Below are 21,263 nucleotides of genomic sequence, written 5' to 3'. Positions count from 1 at the left end.
ACTCATAATATGTACATGACTTTACAATGAAATTAATAAATAAATAACTTTGAAGCTCAAAAATAACATTCGATAGAGACAGCGTAGCGTGGGAACAGCCGCCCGGGCGGAAGAAAATTTGGCCGCCCTCTTGTTTAGGTTTTAAAAAAACCACCATTTACCATAGCAAATACCTATACAAGATACATTACTGTACCATTCAATTATAGAAAGGGGATTCCCCGATTTCACAGTATAAGCACAGAATAATAGTACATAGTACATAATAGCACAGAATAGGTATAAGTAATGGAAAATTTCGTACTCATTTTAAACGGTCCGAAATGTAGGTGCGAATTTTATTATCTTTCAGTATTATTTACTATGGAATTTTGTCGCCCACTCAAAATTGCCGCCCGGGGCGGACCGCTCCCCTCCCCTCCCGCACCCACTACTCTACGCCACTCGATAGAGATGAAAATTTGTGCTCAATTTGAGATACGGGTCCACTCTGATTGAGCATAGTTTTTAACCCTTCGACGCAAAAAGAGGGGTGTTATACTTATATGTGTGTCTGTGTCTGTCTGTCTGTGGCACCGTAGCTCTTAAATTAAACGGGTGCACCGATTTGAATGCGGTTTTTTTTGATACAGGTTTTTTACCGATAGTTCTTATACATGTTTTCAAAATCGGTTTAGTTGTTTTTGTTATATTGAACTTTGAAGCGACAAAGTCGGAGGTTCTCCAAAGTTTTGTTGTTAGCTTAGTTTACTATACTACTAGATCAATGTTGAATGTTGCCCTAAGATATTTATAAATTCAAATTCCCACGCCCGCACTTTAATTTCAAAACCATCTTTCTACGTTGTATTATTTATAATTGCGTTGGCATTGCATGATCGAGGCGCTCGCGTCTCTTAAAAATAAACTCAGTCTCACGCCAGCCGAGAGCGCGTTACGATGCGTACGCGCAATGGGTAGCAACTGTTGCAAGGGTGACGCGGGCAGGGTGGTGAGGGGCTCCTCTATATACACCAGGTACCTGCTCTACATAGTCATCCTACTTCAGGAGTTATACGGAGTTGTTTGGGTGCTGCGCCGGCCGTACGTTCATTGGGATGCGGTGATGTGTAGATGTAGTGTTGTTGCTGTTGTTTACGTAAGGTTCTGCGGTCTTGTAGTGTGTGAAAACTGTATAAAATACTATAAAATACTGTATAAAATACTATTAAAAAGTGGATAAAGTAACGCTCAATAAATGTTCACTAGTTGATACTTTGATGAGGGTTTAAGACCCATCACAAAATTGTGACACAGTTGGCTGTAAAATCGTCAGCAGGGCTGCTACGAAATTCGAAAATCGTAGTTCGTGTGGAAAATCGAAGTTCACTCTGAACGTTCCGTTTTTAATCGAGACACTTGGACTGATATAATAAGAGAGCGAGTGGGACGGTGCTATACGAATTTCGATTTTACAATTTCGGATTGGACCCTCGGGTCCGTTTGGCAACTTTGTCGTTTGTGATTGGATTAAATAACGGAATGAGCCTATCGTATGCAAAACTATACCTTGACAAGTTTGTGTGTTTCCTTATAAAGACGTTTCTGATAAGTGTGGTAAATGCTGGCTATGACAGGGTTCTACCAACTCAATCAGTCAAAGTCAAAACTGTATTAAGCTTGTATTAATATTAAGGTAGGTGTTGATGTGTTGATACTTGTCAGAGGGGACTATAATATCCTTTAATTAAATTACTGAAGGTTCCTGTTCCTAGTAAGAGATTTAGATTCCTCGACTGTACATAGCTCTTCGTGTGCGAGTTTTCGCTCTTGAAGGTTTGTTTTATTTTTTAGGGTTCCGTACCCACAGGGTGCCAAGAAACCTATTACTGAGACTCCGCTGTCTGTCTGACCGTCCGTCTGTCACAGGGCTCTATCTCTTGAGCCGTAATAGTTAGACACTTGAAATTTTCACAGATTTACTGTGGCCGCTATAACAACAAAATACTAAAAACAGAATAAAATAAATATTTAAGGGGGGCTCCCATACAACAAACGTGATTGTTTTGCCGTTTTTTTGCTTGATATTAATAACGGCAACAGGTAGACGCTTGAAATATTCACGGAATCTTTGGTTGTATAATAACTTAAATAAAAAATAAATATTTAAAAGGGACTCCCGTACAACAAAATTGTTTTTTTCCCGTTTTTTTGCTAATGTCTAATGTTGTATAGATAATGGTACGGAAACCTTCGTGCGCGGGACCGACTTGCACTTGGCCGTTTTAGTATTTGTTGTTATATCGGCAATAGAAATACATCATCTGTGAAAATTTTAACTGTCTAGCTATCACGGTTCGTGAGATACAGCCTGGTGACAGACAGAGAGACGAACAGTGGAATCTTAGTAATAGGTCCCGTTTTTACCCTTTGGGTACGGAACCCTATAAAACTTGATAAAGGCAGCAAATCTCCCTGTGACAGAGTTCTAGCGAGTGTCACATACAAAATTTCCAAGGTATAGAAAGCAAACGTAGTCTCTAGAAACAATTTAAATAGTATTTATGATTGAACTAGGGCTAGGTTCCCTCGGGAACTGTGCATTTTCCGGGATAAAAAGTAGCCTATCTCACTCTCTGGCCCATAATATATCTCTATGCCGAAAATCGCGTCGATCCGTCGCCCCGTTTCGACGTGAAAGACGGACAAACATACACTTTCGCATTTATAATATTAGTATGGATGGATGGACCGTTTGCATCAGTTTTGTATTTCATGCGTTTGTACAAAATTATAATATACATTAGTATGTTATTCATCTGTGAACTAATCATAGCGAATATAATATATTACTGTCCTTACTTATAAAGCCGAGTTTAGACTTGCAAGAAATATAGTGCAAGTTACATTACATTGCAGCGTTCGATTGACCACTACAAACTCGTTGGCTTTACGGCCTCGCAATGTAATGCAACTTGCACTATATTTCTTGCAAGTCTAAACTCGGCTTTACACCGTACGTGCCATGACCGTAATAGGAAGGATTAGTTACATGTCAGACGTGTTAAACGGAATGTCCAACGCATACGTACATATTCGCATGAATATATTTTAACCCCCGACGCAAAAAGAGGGGTGTTGTAAGTTTGACCGCTATGTGTCTGTCTGTGGCACCGTAGTTAAACGGGTGGACCGATTTGAATGCGGTTTTTTTATTTGCGGTTTTCTAGCGATGGTTCTTAGACTTGTTTCATCAAAATCGGTTCAGCCGTTGAGGTATAGAACTTTGAAGTGACAAAGTCGGTGGTTTTCCAACTTTTCGCTGGTCAGGTTATTGCCCTCTGACACATACTATTTAGTACGAGAGCGAGAGGGACCGCACGACACGAACTTCGAGTTTCGAGTTTCGTAGTAGCCTGGTCTCTTCTCAGAGTTAATATGATTTATAAAATAATAAAAGTTAAATGAATTGATTTTCCTTCATAACACGCATTGACCATCTTTGATTTCACCATCATTCCAGCCTATATATATACGTCCCACTGCGGCACAGAATCTTAAATGTATATAATATTATAGCCTTAGCCGATATTTTAGCCTTATACTTCGTTTTTTTAGCACTAGGAAAAGGGTAACCATCTTGACGATTCTTTTTATTGAAAAACTTTTTAAACTATTACTTATGATGCCAAAAACATGTAAAAAATGATCACATGTCCTTGCTAATTATTACATTATTTGCTGTGACTTATTTTTCAATAAAAAGATCGACACGGCAAGATCATTCATTTACAAGATCGCTTACCTTATTTCTTTCTAATGCTAAAAAAACGAAGTAAGTAGTAGTTATTCGCAACTTCCCACGTTTGTTGTATAAATTTGAACTCTGAAATTTAACTATAATCCCATTGGAATCAATAAAAATTACTTGATATTCATTTACTTTGAATGAAGAAGAACGTGCAAAATTTACTGTCTGCAGAATTAGCAGTTGAGCTTAAGGGATTTCACACATCCTTATTCCGTTGTAATACTGAAATAGAAAGTAGCCTATATGATATTCCAAATATCAGCTATCTAAATTCCAAACTTTAGGCAAACTAGTTCCAGTTTTGCGCGAAAGAGTAGGAACTGTCTCTGTAGTAAGACAAAGCTTTCGAATTTGTGATATTACCTAGTACTTAATATTTTAACCCAAAGGTACGTTATTATATATCTCACAAATTTCAGTAGAAGTATTATTGGGAATCGGAACAAAATGTATTTTCATCTGTTTACTGATCGACAAAGTATCAAATTGGTATTAACAATAAAAATGATACTAAAAAAATGGCCAAGAGCGTGTCGGACACGCCCAAAATAGGGTTCCGTAGCCATTACGAAAAAATAAGTAATACTTTTCTAAGGATTTCGTATTTTATACGGAATCTTCCAAGTTTAGGTACCGTCTCGCGTCCATTCAAACTAAACAAACAGAAACGACATCACATTTAATCCGTCAGTTAAAATTAATCAATGGGTGGTGAAACAGCCCCTAAGTTAATTAATTATACTCCACAAGTTGCAACCTGCACGATGTGTCATGCACATGTTCGAATTAGCTTAATTTAATTGTACGTAAAACTAGGCCGAATATCCGGCGGTCGGATATCCGGCTATCCGGCCAACGGCCCCGCCGAATATCCGGTATCCGCTATCCGGCCAAACCACTATCCGTTTCATCGAATTGGAAGTCCGAATGTACCTAATGTCAAAAGCCATAACCCTCTTAAAGAATGGATCTTTTGAAGGGACTTCTAACACTAAGTTCTTTGTGATGTAGATGACATTGATATCAGCAAGCATGGTATTAAAGCAGTCTTTTGACTCCGTGCACTTAGACTTAAGAAACAAAGGCTAGTGTCGATTTCAAGCTATGCATTACACTAGACTCGACGCCTCGCTTTACAATAGTACATGTGTATCTCTACGAGTACCTATAATACTGTGTGCCTATGTGTAGTTTAGGGTTGCCATATGAAAAAATGAAACGTCCTGAAAAAAATCTTGACATCACCGTAAAAGTCCTGTCATTTTTAGTAACAGATATTTGACGTAGGTAGAATGACGTGCCGGCGCGGCGCTGCGCTACGACACTTCAATTGTGACACGAAAATTATTAGAAAATAATAATATTAATTCTAACTACTTGCGTTAAGGTGTGCAACTTTTTAGCCTTCACCCTTTGATTGATAATTGAAACCAAAAACCAAAATGAGTTTGTAACTAGTTAGCAAATAATTCAGCAAACGGAGTAATTAATCATAAAAACAAATACTTAATTATTCTTTCAATGAGTTCATTACTTTAAAAAATAAATAAAAAAAAAAAAAAAAAAAAAGCCGTGGTGGCCTAGTGGTTTGACCTATCGCCTCTCAAACAGAGGGTCGTGGGTTCAAACCCCGGCTCGCACCTCCGAGTTTTTCCAAATTCATGCGCGGAATTACATTTGAAATTTACCACGAGCTTTGCGGTGAAGGAAAACATCGTGAGGAAACCTGCACAAACCTGCGAAGCAATTCAATGGTGCGTGTGAAGTTCCCAATCCGCACTGGGCCCGCGTGGGAACTATAGCCCAAGCCCTCTTGTTCTGAGAGGAGGCCTGTGCCCAGCAGTGGGACGTATATAGGCTGGGATGATGATGATGAGTTCATTTCTAAAAATCCGGGCACTTGGTAAGACCGGCCGCAATCCTGACAAAGGGTCAATAATCCGGACTGGTCCGTATAAATCCTGACGTACGGCAACCCTAGCCCAGTCAGACTGGCAAAAACTAAACTAAATGTACAAGTTGCATACATTGCGAGGTAGAACCAACGAGTTTTGTTGACTAAACAAGCGTAGGTACTTTGCAAATATGACATTTGACATCTCCTGAATTTACCAGCAATTTAGGTATACATCAATGTTTAGCGTGGAGAAAAGTTAATTACGTTGAAAATTGTTTTTTTTTGTTTTAAATCGACATTTATCTGTTTCTTTCTAAAACACTTTTTCTCTATGTAAATAGTATGGCACTACTTACATGTGACGTCACATGCAAGTATGTCTTGCTCTTATAATCTTGATTTTCAAACCTTTATAAACTCTGTTAAGTGTAAAATTAGCTTAGTTCTATTTTTGAGCGGCATTACGTAACGTTAGCTTTGATACCAATCCTGAAATAAATACAGTAAAAAAAATCGTTCGTCCAATGGAACAGTTGGGAAATTAATTGTTCGGGGGAAAAAAATTCGGCGAAAGAATCGTTCGTTTGATGCCGGGTTCTAGCGATTACCAATTGTCTTTTTATACCCCAGAAAGCTTTTCCTGTTGATTTTGTCTCAGTTTCGACCCATAAATTATCAGCTTTTGTCATTAATGTGTCTTCCACATTTCAGTTATCTATTTCTGTGAAGGTCGGCGACCTTTTTATTTGCTTGTAAAACTGCATTTAGTTCCCACTTGAGAATTGAAACTGGGATTCTAAATTGCACCCTCGAGTTTATAAGTTCAATTTTAAATGGTCGGCCGCATATGCTTACCTTGGTAAATCTCCATATACCTGTTTTCTGTACTGCTTACTATGTGTTGATGTGCAATAAAGAGTTATTGTATTGTATTGTATTGTATTGTATGACGGTAACTAAGCAATGTATTGAATAATGTTTTGCCATCGTATTTTGTTGGAAACAGCCTAGCATGTGTCTATACCGTTTCGCCGAATGATTGTTTCCCCTAATGTAATGTTCATTCTATTGTCGATTGCCCTAATTATTAATTATACTGAAACCAACTACTTTTCAGGAATTTTATAAAATAAATCTAACCTAACCCATTCTAAGTAACCAACGCATGAGGTGTTCTCAAATATTTTCAGTCTCATTAGGACAATCGATCCATAGGACCAACATTTATATTAGGACAAACGACGTTAGGCGATACGACGGCACCTAAGCATAGGGTTAAAAGGTCGTAGGACCATTAAGCAGTGTTTCCACCAGAGATGTGCGAGGATGTGTGGCGAGGAACATGTTTTTCGTTAACCAATAGAAACGCTCCATATACCTGGCCTCGCTCCGCTCAGCTGTTTCCACCAGAGATGTGCTGTGCAAAGATCTGTAAATGAAGCGTTTCTATTGGTCAATGAAAACACATCACACCCTCGCACATTGGTGGAAACGCTGCTTTAGACTGCGATGCTTATACTAGAGTTTACCCGAGGCTTCGCACGCGTAAACTATTCGATCAGTACCCCTAGTGTAAGTTTTCGGTTACAAAATACGTCTCGATCGCGTTCGCGTAAAATCTCAATTTGTATGGAAACACGAACATCGCAAACGTTCCGCTAGAGGCGCTGTTCGTGTTTCCATACAAATTGAGATCTTACGCGAACGCGATCGAGACGTATTTTGTAACCGAAAACTTACACTAAGGGCACAGGTAGTTACAATTGAAATTCCAGAATTTTACAATGTTCCCCCGTGAATATCCAAAATTGTGATCGTGGTCTTCATTGAGGTTGTGTTATGAGTACTCTCCAAAATTTAATTACCTACTCTAAATCCAACTCTTGAAATTTCAAGATTTTATCCCTATCCCGTGAGAATATCGGGATAAAAATGAGCTTATGTGTTATTCCAGACATCCAGCTACCTACGTACCAAATTTCATGACTAAGCCCAGCGGTTGTTATTTCGAGATGTTACCCCTATACCGTGGGAATATCGGGATAAAGAGTAGGTACCTATCCTATTTTTTAAAACATGCTATAACATATTAACTTTTTACCAAATTTCATCCAAATCCGTCCAGCCGATTCAGCGTGAAAAAGTAACAAACATACTCACTCTCTCACTCACGCACAAACTTTCGCATTTATAATATTAATAGGATTAACTCGACAATCAGTCTATGCACAAAGTACTAACCCTTCATATGCGCTTGCGCTTGGCAGACGCTCAGTGCTTGCGCAAACGATCTAGCTCGATGATGACGACAACGCGCAGAAATTAGGTCGATAACCTCATTACAATCACAATGAGGGCTACCGTTTTCACGCTCACCAGTTGGCGCCACTATAGACAAATGTCCCGCCTGAGAGTAAGACAGCCGGTGAAATTACTGGCACGTGAGGTATCCCATCTTAGGCCTCTAGGTTGGCAACGCGTCTGCAATACCCCTGGTGTTGCAGATGTTTATGGGCGATAGTGATCTCTTACCATCAGGAGACCCGCTTGCTCGTTTGCCATCCAGTCGAATAAAAAAAAAGTATAGTGGTTAGTTGGTTATTACGGGCGTGAAAACTAAATTTGCATTTACTTAAATCATATTTTATACCTTAAAACCGTACCATGAAAATATCGAGGATGCTGTGTTGCGTAGTCCCGTTTTGCTCGAAAAAAAGGGAGGACATAAGTTTCCGAAAGACAGAACTGTTTCAAAACACAGACATTCATTGCCCCGTAACGCATATTTGCCATAATTAATTTCAGATATTGCAAAATAATCACAAAATTATTATAATTATAAATAAGCCCGCGTAGCTCACCCAAAAACAGTGACATTTGACATTTCGGAGACCTCACGCTACACTAGCGCCTCTAGCGGCGAATTCATACGCGATAGCCCTCATATTCAATGGAATAATATGCATTATACAAGCATATTTTTGATTACTGACGAACGCATGCCAAGTGATTAGTAAATCTAACTAGGCTTGAGGTCCCGGGTTCAATCCCCGGTCGGGGCAGATATTTGTATAAACACGAATGTTTGTTTTCGGGTATTGGATGTTTAATTATGTATTTAAGTATGTATTTATCTGTATAAATATGTTTATCCGTTGCCTAGTACCCATAGTACAATACGAGTACAAGTGTCTGTACAATCGATCTAGCTTGGTCGTATCCTTTGGAAAACACGTGCATAGTCGAATTTCGGCCGAGCGAAGCTCGGTCGCTCAAACACTGACATTGTGCGCAGTTATTTTTCTGGAGAATTTTCCGTTAAAAGTGATTAATAGTGTTTGTTGCTTCGGAGAATTTGAGACGAAATATTTCTATAAAAAACTCTGACCCACATCAAATACAAGGTTATGGTGCAGAGTTAGCTTTACTATTTGAACTGCTATCATTCTCTCTCTTGTCATCTTAATTCCCGTCAGTTTTCGGATATAGAGCAGCCACTTCTTCCTATACTTTATATGAATCCAATTTATAATAAGTGTAAACGTAAACAAACCGATTTCATCAAAATTCTTCCCACCCACTGGATCGAATCCATAACTAACACGTTTATCTATAATTCGTGTCTTTTAAACTAGACTTCTAATCACTTTTTTCACCAAAATTCACTTGATTTCAATATAGGCACACGCCTCCTTTAAGAATAAGAGGGGTTGGGCCGTAGTTCCCACTAGAGCCCAGTGCGGTATGGGAACTTCATACACGCAATGAAAACTTCGCAGGTTTGTGCAGGTTTATCACGATGTTTTCCTTGACCGTAAAGGTAAATTTCAAATATGATTTCGCACATGAATTTCGCAAAACTCAGAGGTGCGCGAACTGGGGTTTGAACCCATGATTATCTGTTTGAGAGGCCGGTCAAACCACTTCATACTTACCCTCAAAAAGCATAATCCTGCTACGGGTAGGCGGGTAAAATTTTCAACGTCCAATTAAATCGTCTCTCATAAATTGGGTCAAATTTTTTTTCCTTGTCTTGTTTTTGTCCCCGAAAAAATGTGACGGAGTAGAGTTTTTTAACCCCCGACGCAAAAAGAGGGGTGTTATAAGTTTGACCGCTATGTGTGGCTGTGTGTCTGTCTGGCACCGTAGCTCTTAAACGGGTGGACCGATCTGAATGCGTTTTTTTTATTTGTTTTGTTTTCATGTTTCATCAAAATCAGTTCTGCTGTGTTTGAGATATTGAACTTTGAAGTGACAATGTCCGGGGGTTTCCAACTTTTTGTTGGTTAGGTTATAATTGTAACTTAAAAAATATTTCACATTTTTCTCTAATTAAATATTAGTTACACCGAAAAAAAGAAACAATGGCATCACATATTTCTTTATTTGTTTTTATATATTTTTATTAAAGAAGGTACTTACGACATAAAAAAATATATCTAAATACTTAAAAAGGCTACCTATTTAAAAACCGGCCAAGAGCGTGTCGGACACGCCCAAAACAGGGTTCCGTAGCCATTACGAAAAAAATAAGTACTATTTTTCTAAGAATCTTCCAAGTTTAGGTATATTTTATACCTTAGGCTGCTATTTACTCTTATACTACTAATAATTCTCAAGCAAACTTAGCCGTTATAGTTTTCCTTGTAAGTTTGATATACTTCCTACCATTGTGAATTATTTCAAATTTTTCCACCCACCGGTTTAGATTTCAGAGGGGGGGGAGACGCCCTATTTTAATGAAAATTTGCACTTTAAAGTTGAATATTTCGCTAACAAATCGCTGAATCGAAAAATCGTTTGAGCAAACCCGTAATGGTTTTAAAAGACCTATCTAACGATACCCCACACTATAGGGTTGGATGTGAAAAAAAACCACCCCCACTTTACGTCTATGGGACGTCCTATACAATTTTTTTTTATTTTTTTATGGTACTATTTTGTCGACATAGTTTATGTTTATATTCGTGCAAAATTACAGTCTTCTAGCACTGATAGTCCCTGAGTAAAGCCGCGGACGGACAGACAGACAGAAAAACAGACAGACATGGCGAAACTATAAGGGTTCCGTTTTTGCCATTTTGGCTCCGAAACCCTAAAAATCACTGACGTGACGTTAGAAAAATAGTTACAACCGGCCACTAACGTTTTATCCCCATATATTTTGAGATACTGTCAGCTCTGGTAAATAAATACTGACTGTTCATCACAAACGATAACAATCTTCTTTATTTGTTAGTTAAGAGACATACATATTTTCGTAACAGAGAGGTCACAAACTCTACGACGAAAAGAATTTTGATCCAATTATTCTTCGTAGATTGCATGCTGGTTTAACTAACCCGTGCACTGCAAGCTCGAACTGAAATAGCCCCGGACGCCAACCCATAAGGAAAGGAAACTTATTGACGTCTGGCCTGATTTACTTCCCGGCTGTCAAATTTCGTAACACACGCCTTTTACCAGCTTTCACCGAAAAGAAATTGTAAATACGTCGTATTTAGGAGTGTCTTGTACATCAAATTTTGTATTTAGATGAATGTATATCAAAATGACTATGCAACTTTGATCAATGCATGAACATGTCAGTTCCAAAGTTTGAACTGACATGCATTAACTGTAAAAACAACAACAACCACACGATTTAAATGAGCATGATCCAGCCAAGACAGCAGCAGTAAGTAAAGCCGTAACAGCAGCAGGGCTACTACGAAACTCGAAACTCGAAGTTCGTGTTGTGCGGTCCCTCTGACACTTACACTATTTAATCCGAGAGCGAGAGGGACGGTACGATACTAACTTCGAGTTTCGTAGTAGCCCTGCAGACACACATGCCCTCCATACCATACCAACGGAACCCGTGCCTTCTCTTACAAATACGCATTCAAATATCTACTAATCATTTTTTTTTATTCGACTGGATAGCAAACGAGCAAGTGGGTCTCCTGATGGTAAGAGATCACCACCGCTCATAAACATCTGCAACACCAGGGGTATTGCAGATGCGTTGCCAACCTAGAGGTCTAGATGGGATACCTCAAGTGCCAGTAATTTCACCGGCTGTCTTACTCTCCACGCCGAAACACAACAGTGCAAGCACTGCTTCTTCGCGGCAGGATTAGCGAGCAAGATGGTGGTAGCAATCCGGGTGGACCTTGCACATGGTCCTACCACCTGCAAACCTATCCACTCATCTAAAAATTTGTACCTAAAAATATTTATTCTAGAGGGCAAGTGGTCTATCAATTTTTAAACAAGTTCCTATCAAATGAATATGTCGCTAAAGTCGAACTTTCAAGTTGACAGACACGTCTATTGGCATTATTGTTTTATGACATGCAAACGATTATCAACTTTATGGTGGTAGACCACATATTTGGCTGATGGTACCTATTTGTGTTTTTAGGGTTCCGTACCCAAAGGGTGCCGACGGAACCCTATTACTGAGACTCCGCTGTCTGTCTGTCCGTCCGTCCGTCTGTCACAGGGCTCTATCTCTTGAGTCGTGATAGTAAGGCACTTGAAATTTTCATAGATTATGTATTACTATGGCCACTATAACAACAAATACTAAAAACAGAAAAAAAAAATTAAGGGGGGCTCCCATACAACAAACGTAATTGTTTTTTGCTTGAAATAGTCACAGAATCTTTAGTTATATAATCACAGTTATAGACAACCAGATGACCTTGTGGTTAGAGAACCTGACTACGAAGCTTGAGGTCTCGGGTTCGATTCCCGTGTCAGGGCAGATATTTGTATTAAAAATAAGAATGTTTGTTCTCGGGTCTTGGGTGTTTAATATGTATTTAAGTATGTATCTAATCTATATCTATATAATTATATGTATCCGTGGCTTAGTAGCTATAACACAAGCTTTGCTAAGCTTACTTTGGGACTAGGTCAATTGGTGTGAATTGTCCCGTGATATTTATTTATTTAATCACTTTAAAATAAATAATTAAATAAATAAAATAATATAAATATTTAACTTTGCCTCTGGCCCCAACAGCCGATTCGATAAATCGAAATTTAAAAAAAACTTTCAACACGGGAATTATTATTCGTTATAAAGTAAATCAGGCAACTTTTGTTATCTTTAAATCGAATAAATTTGGGGCAGAGGGCAAAGTTGAAGCAGTTTACGGTACTCGTAACGAATTTGATTTTTTTTGCCGTTTTTTTGCTAATGTCAAAATAAATGTTTTAAAGTTAATGGTACGGAACCACCACTTGGCCGGTTTTTTTAAATTCAATTTGACTGAACGTAAAACATTGGCGACCGAAGCGAACAGTCGTTTATTTTAGGCGCGCAAAATCAGGGCACAAGGTCATGGGTGAACATTTTGCAGCCACTATTTCCAACACTAAAACTATCGATAACTTACCTTAGCAGCATTTTTTTACTTTTACCAAAGGGATGCTCCCGTTTTGCCTCAATTGTTTTGATAAAATTTCTCATTCACCCTCCCTTTCTTCCCTCGTCTGACAGAAAGAAGTGGTAAAATGGATTGTGATTTCAAGTGTGTTAGATCTTAGCTTAAACCCGTAGATTGCTGTCCTGGAAGAAATAAAGAATGGCTAGTGTGGCTGCGTCCCGAAATATATTAGTCATAAAATAGTAGATTGTGCGACCAGAGCATAAAACGAGCCATTTTACCCGAGGCGCTCATAGCCACCCGAGCCGGATTGAGAGGAACTTAAATAGCAACAGTGGAAACAATTGTTGACTTAGTAGGTACCTTTTAATTTTAATGCATTGCTATTTAGTTATTATTTTTTCTTTATATTGATTTATTTTGATTGATTAAAATATAGAAACTTTTTTTGTTTGTGGCTGTTGACACCTGATTACCAACCTTGGTATTAGACGAAGATTTTACTTTATGCACTTGAGCATAAAAAGTAATTTTATGTTGCCTAGATCCGGCATAAATACCAACTTTACGAGCATAGGAAGAGAAAATTATGTTTTATTTTAGTCTAATGGAAATGCAATTTTACTTGCTGTATGATAATGCGACGCCATCCTTATATTTTACGTACCGTAAACTGCTTCAAGTTTGCCCTCTGGCCCCAACATTGCCTGAGTTGATTTAGAGTCGATAACTTAGCACTCTTATAAGTTTTAAACTTTTATCTACACGGGAATTATTATTACGGGGGGATAAAAGTTTTAAAACCTAAAGGGTGCTAAGTTCGACTCTAAATCGAATCAGGCAATGTTGGGGCCAGAGGGCAAAGTTGAAGCAGTTTACGGTATTTGTTGCATCCTTCCAAAAAATATTATAAATGAAACGGATACAAAATTCAGATCTATTGTCAAGAAGACATTAATATCAAAGGAGTATTATAAAAATGATTATATCATGGACGATATTTGGAAATAATTCCGATCCCATTACCGATCCCTTTAAATAGCGAACCTACTGTGTTAAGTTGTGTTAATACTTGTGATGTATACATATCATTTAATAATATTGTAAATCTGTTTAAAAAAAAATTATATACCTCGTTGAGTTTCTTATTCTTCTCAGCTTTTCCGAACCGGTGGAATTTTTTTGACATTCATAACTTGTTATAGCCTAAATTGAATAAAAATATTTTGACTTTGACTTTGACTTAGTTTCAGCCAATACAGAGCGTCAATGAAGCATTTTTCTCAAAATGGCTGCCACAAATAAATAACGTCGTTGCATGCCAAGCGAATTCCCATTCACCGGTGACATCGAAAGTTAATTATAATGCTTTGCGTAACGCTGAGCGTTTGAAGTTCAATTCTTAAATTATTTTGAGTTTATTTTACTTTTCATTAAGGATCTGGAATTTAGTTTGTCTTTAACACCTTCCCTGTGGGGTCATGAAGTTTTTTCAGGAGTCCGTTCTCCCACTATCGTGTGTCTGTGTGTCTGTCTGTGGCACCGTTGCTCTTAAAAAGTTGGACCAATTTGAATGCATTTTTTTTATTTCAAAGCAGGTTTTCTAGCGATGGAGACATGTTTTATCAAAATCGGTTCGTTTTTGAGATATTGAACTTTGAAATGAAGTCGTTTTTAACGCGAATCGTTAGTAGAGTGTGATTTCACTATTCATGAAATCTTAATTTCAGAACGTACAGTTTCCACAGTAGTGGCTGTTAAACCATACAGTAATTGGTTACACAACGTTAAATCTATTCGAACGAAACAAATAGAGACGGCCTCACATTTAACCGTCAGTTAACACAAATCAATGGACGGTGAAACAGCCCCCAGTCTTCTAAGTTAGTGTATGTCAGCCTAGTTTCTAGAAGAAGCCTAGCAGACCCATCTTTACCCGTCCGACCACTTCCTGGAACTACCCTATTGAGATTACGATTTGTTGCGCAGGAGCAGGGCTGGGGCCTCTCTCGATGAGCGGTTCGTCAGTTCGGACGACGCGGGCGGCGTGCGGCTGACCGTCACATCCTCGCGGGCAAGTGACGGCGGCGTCTACACGCTACAAGTAAGTTGGTGGATGCTTATTGCGGGAAAACTGGGGCTTTTCTCCAGCGGTTCGTCTTAACAGGTTTGATTCGTTCCTGATTCGTTATATTCCTAATTGGTCATATTCCTGATTCGTCATATTCGGTCGTCTTTTTATAGCGGCAACACTTCTTATTGTTATTTTTCTTAACCGTAAAATGTCATTTCTGTTATAAATAAATTATTTTCTTTCTTTCCTTCTTTTCTTTCATATTCTTCACTCGTCATTGTACAGTCAAATTACGAACACGTGCTTATTTGGTTATTTTTTTATGACCACCCAGAACCGATGTAATAAAGTGCCCTGAATCAGTCCACCCGGACCACCCGGTCATATAAAAATTACTTAACCTAACCGACTAAGATTTTGTCGAACAAAAACTTTGATCTGTTTCTGGCACTATATTATGGTTCTGAAGCCGTGGTGGCCTAGTGGTTTGACCTATTGCCTCTCAATCAGAGTTCAAACGCACCTCTGAGTTTTCGAAATTCATGTGCGGAATTACATTTGAAATTTACCACGATTTGTGAAGGCCGAAACCTGCAACTATTGGTGTTGGTGGCTCTTATCAGCCCTCTTGTTCTAGAGCAGGGACGTATATAGGCAATATGGTTCTTGCTCCTAGACGGGCCACAAATGTGGCCGGCAACTAGTGAAAACATGGACACCGTCTTGCCGAGCCCATATTATCATTTAGGAGCCCCTTTATCACACCACACACATCCCAGCCTATACACGTCCCACTGCTGGGCACAGGCCTCCTCTCAGAAAAAGAGGGCTTGGGCCATAGTTCCCACGCGGGCCCAGTGCGGATTGGGAACTTCGCACGCACCATTGAATCGCTTCGCAGGTTTGTGCAGGTTTCCTCACGATGTTTTCCTTCACCGCAAAGCTCGTGGTAAATTTCAAATGTAATTCCGCACATGACTTTCGAAAAACTCAGAGGTGCGAGCCAGGGTTCGAACCCACGACCCTCTGCTTGAGAGGCGATAGGTCAAACCACTAGGCCACCATGGCTTCATTCTCATTATCATTTACCACAGAGGATTTAAATATTATAATTAATTTTGTGCAGGCAAATGTAATGGTATGACGAGTAAGGAATATGACGAATCAGGAATATGACCAGTTAGGAAGTGATTAGGAATATGACGAATCAGGAACAAATCACATGTTTGTTTCAAGTTATATAACAATAATTGTTTGTGTCAGGCGAGCAATGCTGCGGGCAGCGACACCGCGCGCGTGCGGCTCGAGATCGCGGAGGAGGCGGCGAGTGGCGAGGACCCGCCCACCTTCCTGCGCAGGCTCCAGGACCTCACCGTCAAAGTGGGCACGCGCACACGGTTCCTGGTCGAGATCGTCAGCTCCACAGAGTGCAAGGTACTGTATACAGGGTGTCCCATGGCTATGCCACATGCAGGGAAAATATGTATCGACGCTCGAAAGGAGAAATTGACTAAGCGACATTTTTTTAGATAGTGAGTTGTATACATGTATATAATTCAATTTCTCCTTCCAAGCGTCGGTATGTATGTAAACACTTTATTGTACATAAAACACCAAAGTAATATAAAACAGAACAAAAATAATACAAAAGCGAACTTATCCAGAAAAAAGATCTTTTCAAAGCTTCTTAAATATTGAAGATAGACAATTTTATTGAAAGAAGACGCATTTTTTTAAACAATATAAATTGCATTCAAAGAAATTTTTATAATCCTCTGTCTGAACCGGGAGTCGAACCCGCCAAATAGTAAAAAAAAAAAACTGTATTTTGCGGTACTGATCAAAAGGCTCAATCATGCTTTTCCTCCATGTGGCCATAGGTTTGGGAAATCCTGTACCTATACCTATACACCGTATTTTTCATGATTTCGGTAAACTTCACATACTCAGTTCATTGATAGAGATACCTGATATTCACTTTTTGACCATATCGATTTTTTTTTCAAAGATAGTTTTTTTTGTATAGTTACTCAAACGAGAGAGATCGATACGGTTAAAGTTACAAAAATATATATCCATATACACGAATTAATCCAGTTAACCATAATATAGTTCATACATATTTTTGTTACTTTGACCGTATCGATATACAGAGTGTAACATTTTGATCGGTCAGTATGGCAAAGTCTGAAACTATAAGACATAAAAAACTTGTATACGTACATTAAAAAAAAGAACTTGTCTTCAGCTCGGGAATCGAACCTGGGCGTTTTGAAAAATAAAACTTACATTTTTAGAGAATATGAAATGCACTGCATTTTATTTATCCTAGATGTATCTCGTTTCATAGTAACATTTATTGCATATGATCTACTATCGATATCCAAATAGAAATAATGTACCTACGAACGAACGAACAGAGTAAGTACTTACAAGTTTTTTTGTAAATGTATGAATGTAGTTTTTATTGTTACTAAAATCGACAACATGGTTTCTAAGAACGGCTCTTCATATGTCTTACATTTTCAGACTTTCCCATACTGACCGATCTAAATGTTAGGTACATCCTGTATAGTACAAATGCAAAGCGAACTGTCAAAAGTGACATTTCACAGGGACGACGGCGTTCAACATTCCGAAGTTAACAAGAGCCTCGTCGATCTGCTATTCCAAGACATAAACTATAGACCAATTTGCAGAGCACTATTTGGCTTAAAAAAAACAAACCTATCCGATTTATAGTATCTGCAAGGTCCAGTGCGAAAAAACAAGATTCCATTTTGTTTGGCTATGACGTCACTGGAGTTCTATTTTTAAATAGGCATCATTGTTCCACAGACGCGTAAACGTGCTCTCAAAAAAACATTATAAATACTACGGCGGATGTTTGGAAATAGAATTATGTCATTCGGCTGTATCGTGAATTCCTTTGCGTCAAGGTCCCTGTTTTTTTTAAAACGCAGGGTGCCATTGATCGTGTATGCCCTGGATGCTTGGTTGAAAGCCTGATTTAAATTACAACCGGTACTTTTACGTTCTCTTACTTTATTGTAGCATTACTTAACACCAAACGAAGTATTTTAATACGAAAATGAGCACCGTAATTATACAGGATGAGATTTTATGGACCGTTCAAATTTTGTATACTTTTGTAAATTTTGTATACAAATTTTATACATACATCTGAACAACTTTCATTATGGGAGCAACTCTGAAATCACGAAAAAAAAGAAGCTGTTTCATACTTTTTGGTCAAGTAGGTAACGAACTTTTGTATGAAACAGCTGTTTTTTTTCGTGATTTCAGAGTTGCTCCCATTATGAAAGTTGTTCAGATTGATGGTCTGAGCAAGTACATAAAATTTGAACGGTCCAAAAATTTCACCCTGTATTACAACCAGCATTAAAATTTATTGATTTAAGCCAACGGAGCTCCGCCTCGCGGAGCGTCCGTACCTTCCCTAGTTAAGCCCATTAAAATTGAATCCCAACGCAACTCACATTCATTTGTTCGCTGAGATTTGAAAACTATTATATAACTTTAAAAAGGTCAGCCTCAGACTCAGACCCCATCAAGACTGTAGGGGGGTCGCATCGAAAGATTAAATTAGCGATAATCTTGATCGCAGGTGACATGGTACCGCAACGAGCGTCGTCTGATGGAGGCGGAACGAGTCTCGCTGGTGCGCGACGGCAACTTTTGGTGCGCAGACGTTGCCGCCGTTAGTGTGGACGACGCCGGGCGCTGGACGTGCGCTGCGGAGAACGCCGGCGGCCGCGCCAGCTGCTCCGCACACCTCAACGTTCTAGGTATGGTGTGTGACGATAGATTAGGTGTGATGATGGTTTAGGTGTAATAGTGGGTCAGGTGTAAAGTTAGGTGAGGTGCTGAGGTGTGATGGAGGGTTAGGTGTGATGACGGGTTAGGATTGTGTCTGTGTGTGGGTTAGGTATTATGATAGGCTAGTTATGTTGTTGGATTAGTCGTGATGATAGGTTCCGTGTGATGATGGGGGTATATGTTTAAGTGTGATGATGGTTTAGGTGTGGGGTTAGGTTAAGTGTAACCTGCATCAGGTGTGACGATGAATTACATACATATGATGACAATTTCGGTGAACACTGGAATGGCACACCTGATAAAGTTTATTATTTAGTTATTGTGATGACATGGGTGGACACTGATAGAGACGAGCGGGTCTTGTTGGTACACAAGGGCTACTTCCGGTGCGCGGACGTGGCCGCCGTGAGTATGGACGACGCCGGACGCTGGACGCGCGCTGCGGAGACCGCCCCATCTGCTCCGCACACTAACGTTCTAGGTACGTGGGCTTAGATGTGATGATGGGTTAGGTGTGATGATGGTTTTGGGGTAATATTGGGTCAGGTCAGGTATAATGTGATGATGTCTTAGGTGTTATAATGAGTAAGGTGTCATGTTAAGTTAGATGTGATCGTGTGAGGTTGACGTAAAGGTGGGTTAGGGACGCGTAATGATGGATCAGGGTATGACTGAGGTGGTTAGGTGTGAAATACTGTCACGTGTAATGATGAGTCAAGTATGACGATGGCTATGTGTGAGTGATGAGTGAGATTAATTCGGTGTAATGAGTTGAAACACGCTGTTTAATGTTATTTTTCAGCGGACATAATTTCTGTTAACATTTTTTTTCTTTTCTTTCTTGCTGCAGTTCCAAAAGCCTATAAGCGGCCAGAATTCGTGGAGGAGTTGCGTGCCATCCTCACGGAGCAGGGCACGGTTTCGCTGGAGTGCAAGGTCATTGGTGTGCCTACTCCTGTGCTGAGGTGGTTCAAGGTAAGTCGAGGAATGCCCTAGTTAATACGACTTAGTAATCAGCCTGGGGCATAGTTCCCAAGATATTCACCGCAATTCCTCTGTCTGCACTGTCTTTGAGCGGAAAGAGAAGAAATGAAATGGGAAATGGGAACCAACCTTTTTTAGCTTAAACTGGTAAAAATTCCTCATGCTTAAACTTAGTAATTATATCATAAAATTGTAAATAATTTATCCATATCAAGTTTGGTAGTCTAACCCCTGGTACCATAGTGGACAGTTGTGTTGCTCTGATGATGAACTTTGGTTGAGTTCGAAACGCGTCAGCATAGTTTCTAAAGTACAATAATTTATCATTTTTAAAGTACATTCGGCCGTTATTTTTAGTGTTAATTTGTTCATGTATTACAGGAGGGCTCATGAGGTTAGGTCATTCATAAAACTTTATTTACTTACTTCTTCAGGACAGCCGCGAAATTAAAGCAGGAGACGTCTTCGCTCTAACAGCCAGCGCCGAGGACCCTACTTCGCTGGGCACATACACCTGCGAGGCTGTGAACTGCATGGGCCGGACTTACTCCTCCTCCAAGGTCCACGTCACCCGAGGCAGCGAATCCCGCCCCAGCTCCAGGTAACAACAACAATCAAAACCCCAGTCCATTGCTGTATCACCTACTCTTCCAAGGCCCTTGGAAAATGTGACAGTGAGACCCAGACCAGAGGCACCCGAGGGTCTATTGTTTAACGTTTCGAACACTCGCGATCACATCAAATGACAGTTTTCGCTAAAAAAATCTGTCGTTTGACTGTATCAGTATCAGGTCACGAGTAGACTGAAGTGTAGGGTATCACGTTTGCTTTGCAGCGCGAGACCTACGAACTACCCGCACTTACAATTAGTACCAGCACCCGTATCTCGAACTACCCACACTTGTTTGCGGTTGGCTAGTGGTTGAATAGTCCCGGGTGCTGTAATAGTTAGTTATGACTTATGAGTGAAAATCGCGAAAGTTTAAAACGACATCTCGTCTCTCTAAGTTGTACTAACCTCCATATTTGCCCGCAGTATCACACCAGAACCCCCTCCAATCTTCACCAAGGAGCTGGAAGACCAGTTCGTGAGGATCTGCGAGCATCTGTCCCTGGGCTGCCATATCGTGGTACCGCCGTGGCCCCGGAGCGTGGTGTGGTACAATAAGGAGGGGAAGGTGGAGGCTGGGGATAGGTAAGACCTAAAACAAAGCGGTTTCCGGTACTGAAGAGTGTAGCTGTGAATATCTAAGTGAAGAACTATAGTATTTTAACATAGCTTCTCGGCTTCAAATTGTG

At 39.6% G+C, this 21,263-nt stretch overlaps 2 protein-coding genes across 10 annotated transcripts in view; one reads left to right on the top strand and one right to left on the bottom strand.

The window, feature by feature from the left end:
- Positions 1 to 21,263, bottom strand: part of LOC141437922 (solute carrier family 35 member C2-like) — a 309,412-nt gene that overhangs the window by 190,847 nt on the left and 97,302 nt on the right. The gene's annotated exons all lie outside the window — the stretch shown is intronic.
- LOC141437737 (uncharacterized) overlaps positions 1 to 21,263 on the top strand; it is an 84,158-nt gene that overhangs the window by 6,453 nt on the left and 56,442 nt on the right. For 8 of the 9 annotated variants that reach the window (XM_074101256.1, XM_074101246.1, XM_074101291.1 and 5 more), the window contains exons 2-7: positions 15,056 to 15,170; positions 16,404 to 16,574; positions 18,769 to 18,949; positions 19,831 to 19,955; positions 20,399 to 20,565; positions 21,001 to 21,159. In XM_074101256.1, the coding sequence (XP_073957357.1) occupies positions 15,056 to 15,170; positions 16,404 to 16,574; positions 18,769 to 18,949; positions 19,831 to 19,955; positions 20,399 to 20,565; positions 21,001 to 21,159 (918 nt within the window). Of the gene's footprint in view, positions 1 to 929; positions 1,018 to 15,055; positions 15,171 to 16,403; positions 16,575 to 18,768; positions 18,950 to 19,830; positions 19,956 to 20,398; positions 20,566 to 21,000; positions 21,160 to 21,263 lie in introns of those variants that run through there. The other variant, XM_074101237.1, reaches the window with a different exon arrangement.

The sequence above is a fragment of the Choristoneura fumiferana genome, chromosome Z, assembly GCF_025370935.1.
Source record: "Choristoneura fumiferana chromosome Z, NRCan_CFum_1, whole genome shotgun sequence".
Classification (NCBI taxonomy): domain Eukaryota; kingdom Metazoa; phylum Arthropoda; class Insecta; order Lepidoptera; family Tortricidae; genus Choristoneura; species Choristoneura fumiferana.
Note: the sequence above shows the minus strand (reverse complement) of the source record. Positions and strands in the feature narration are given on the sequence as shown.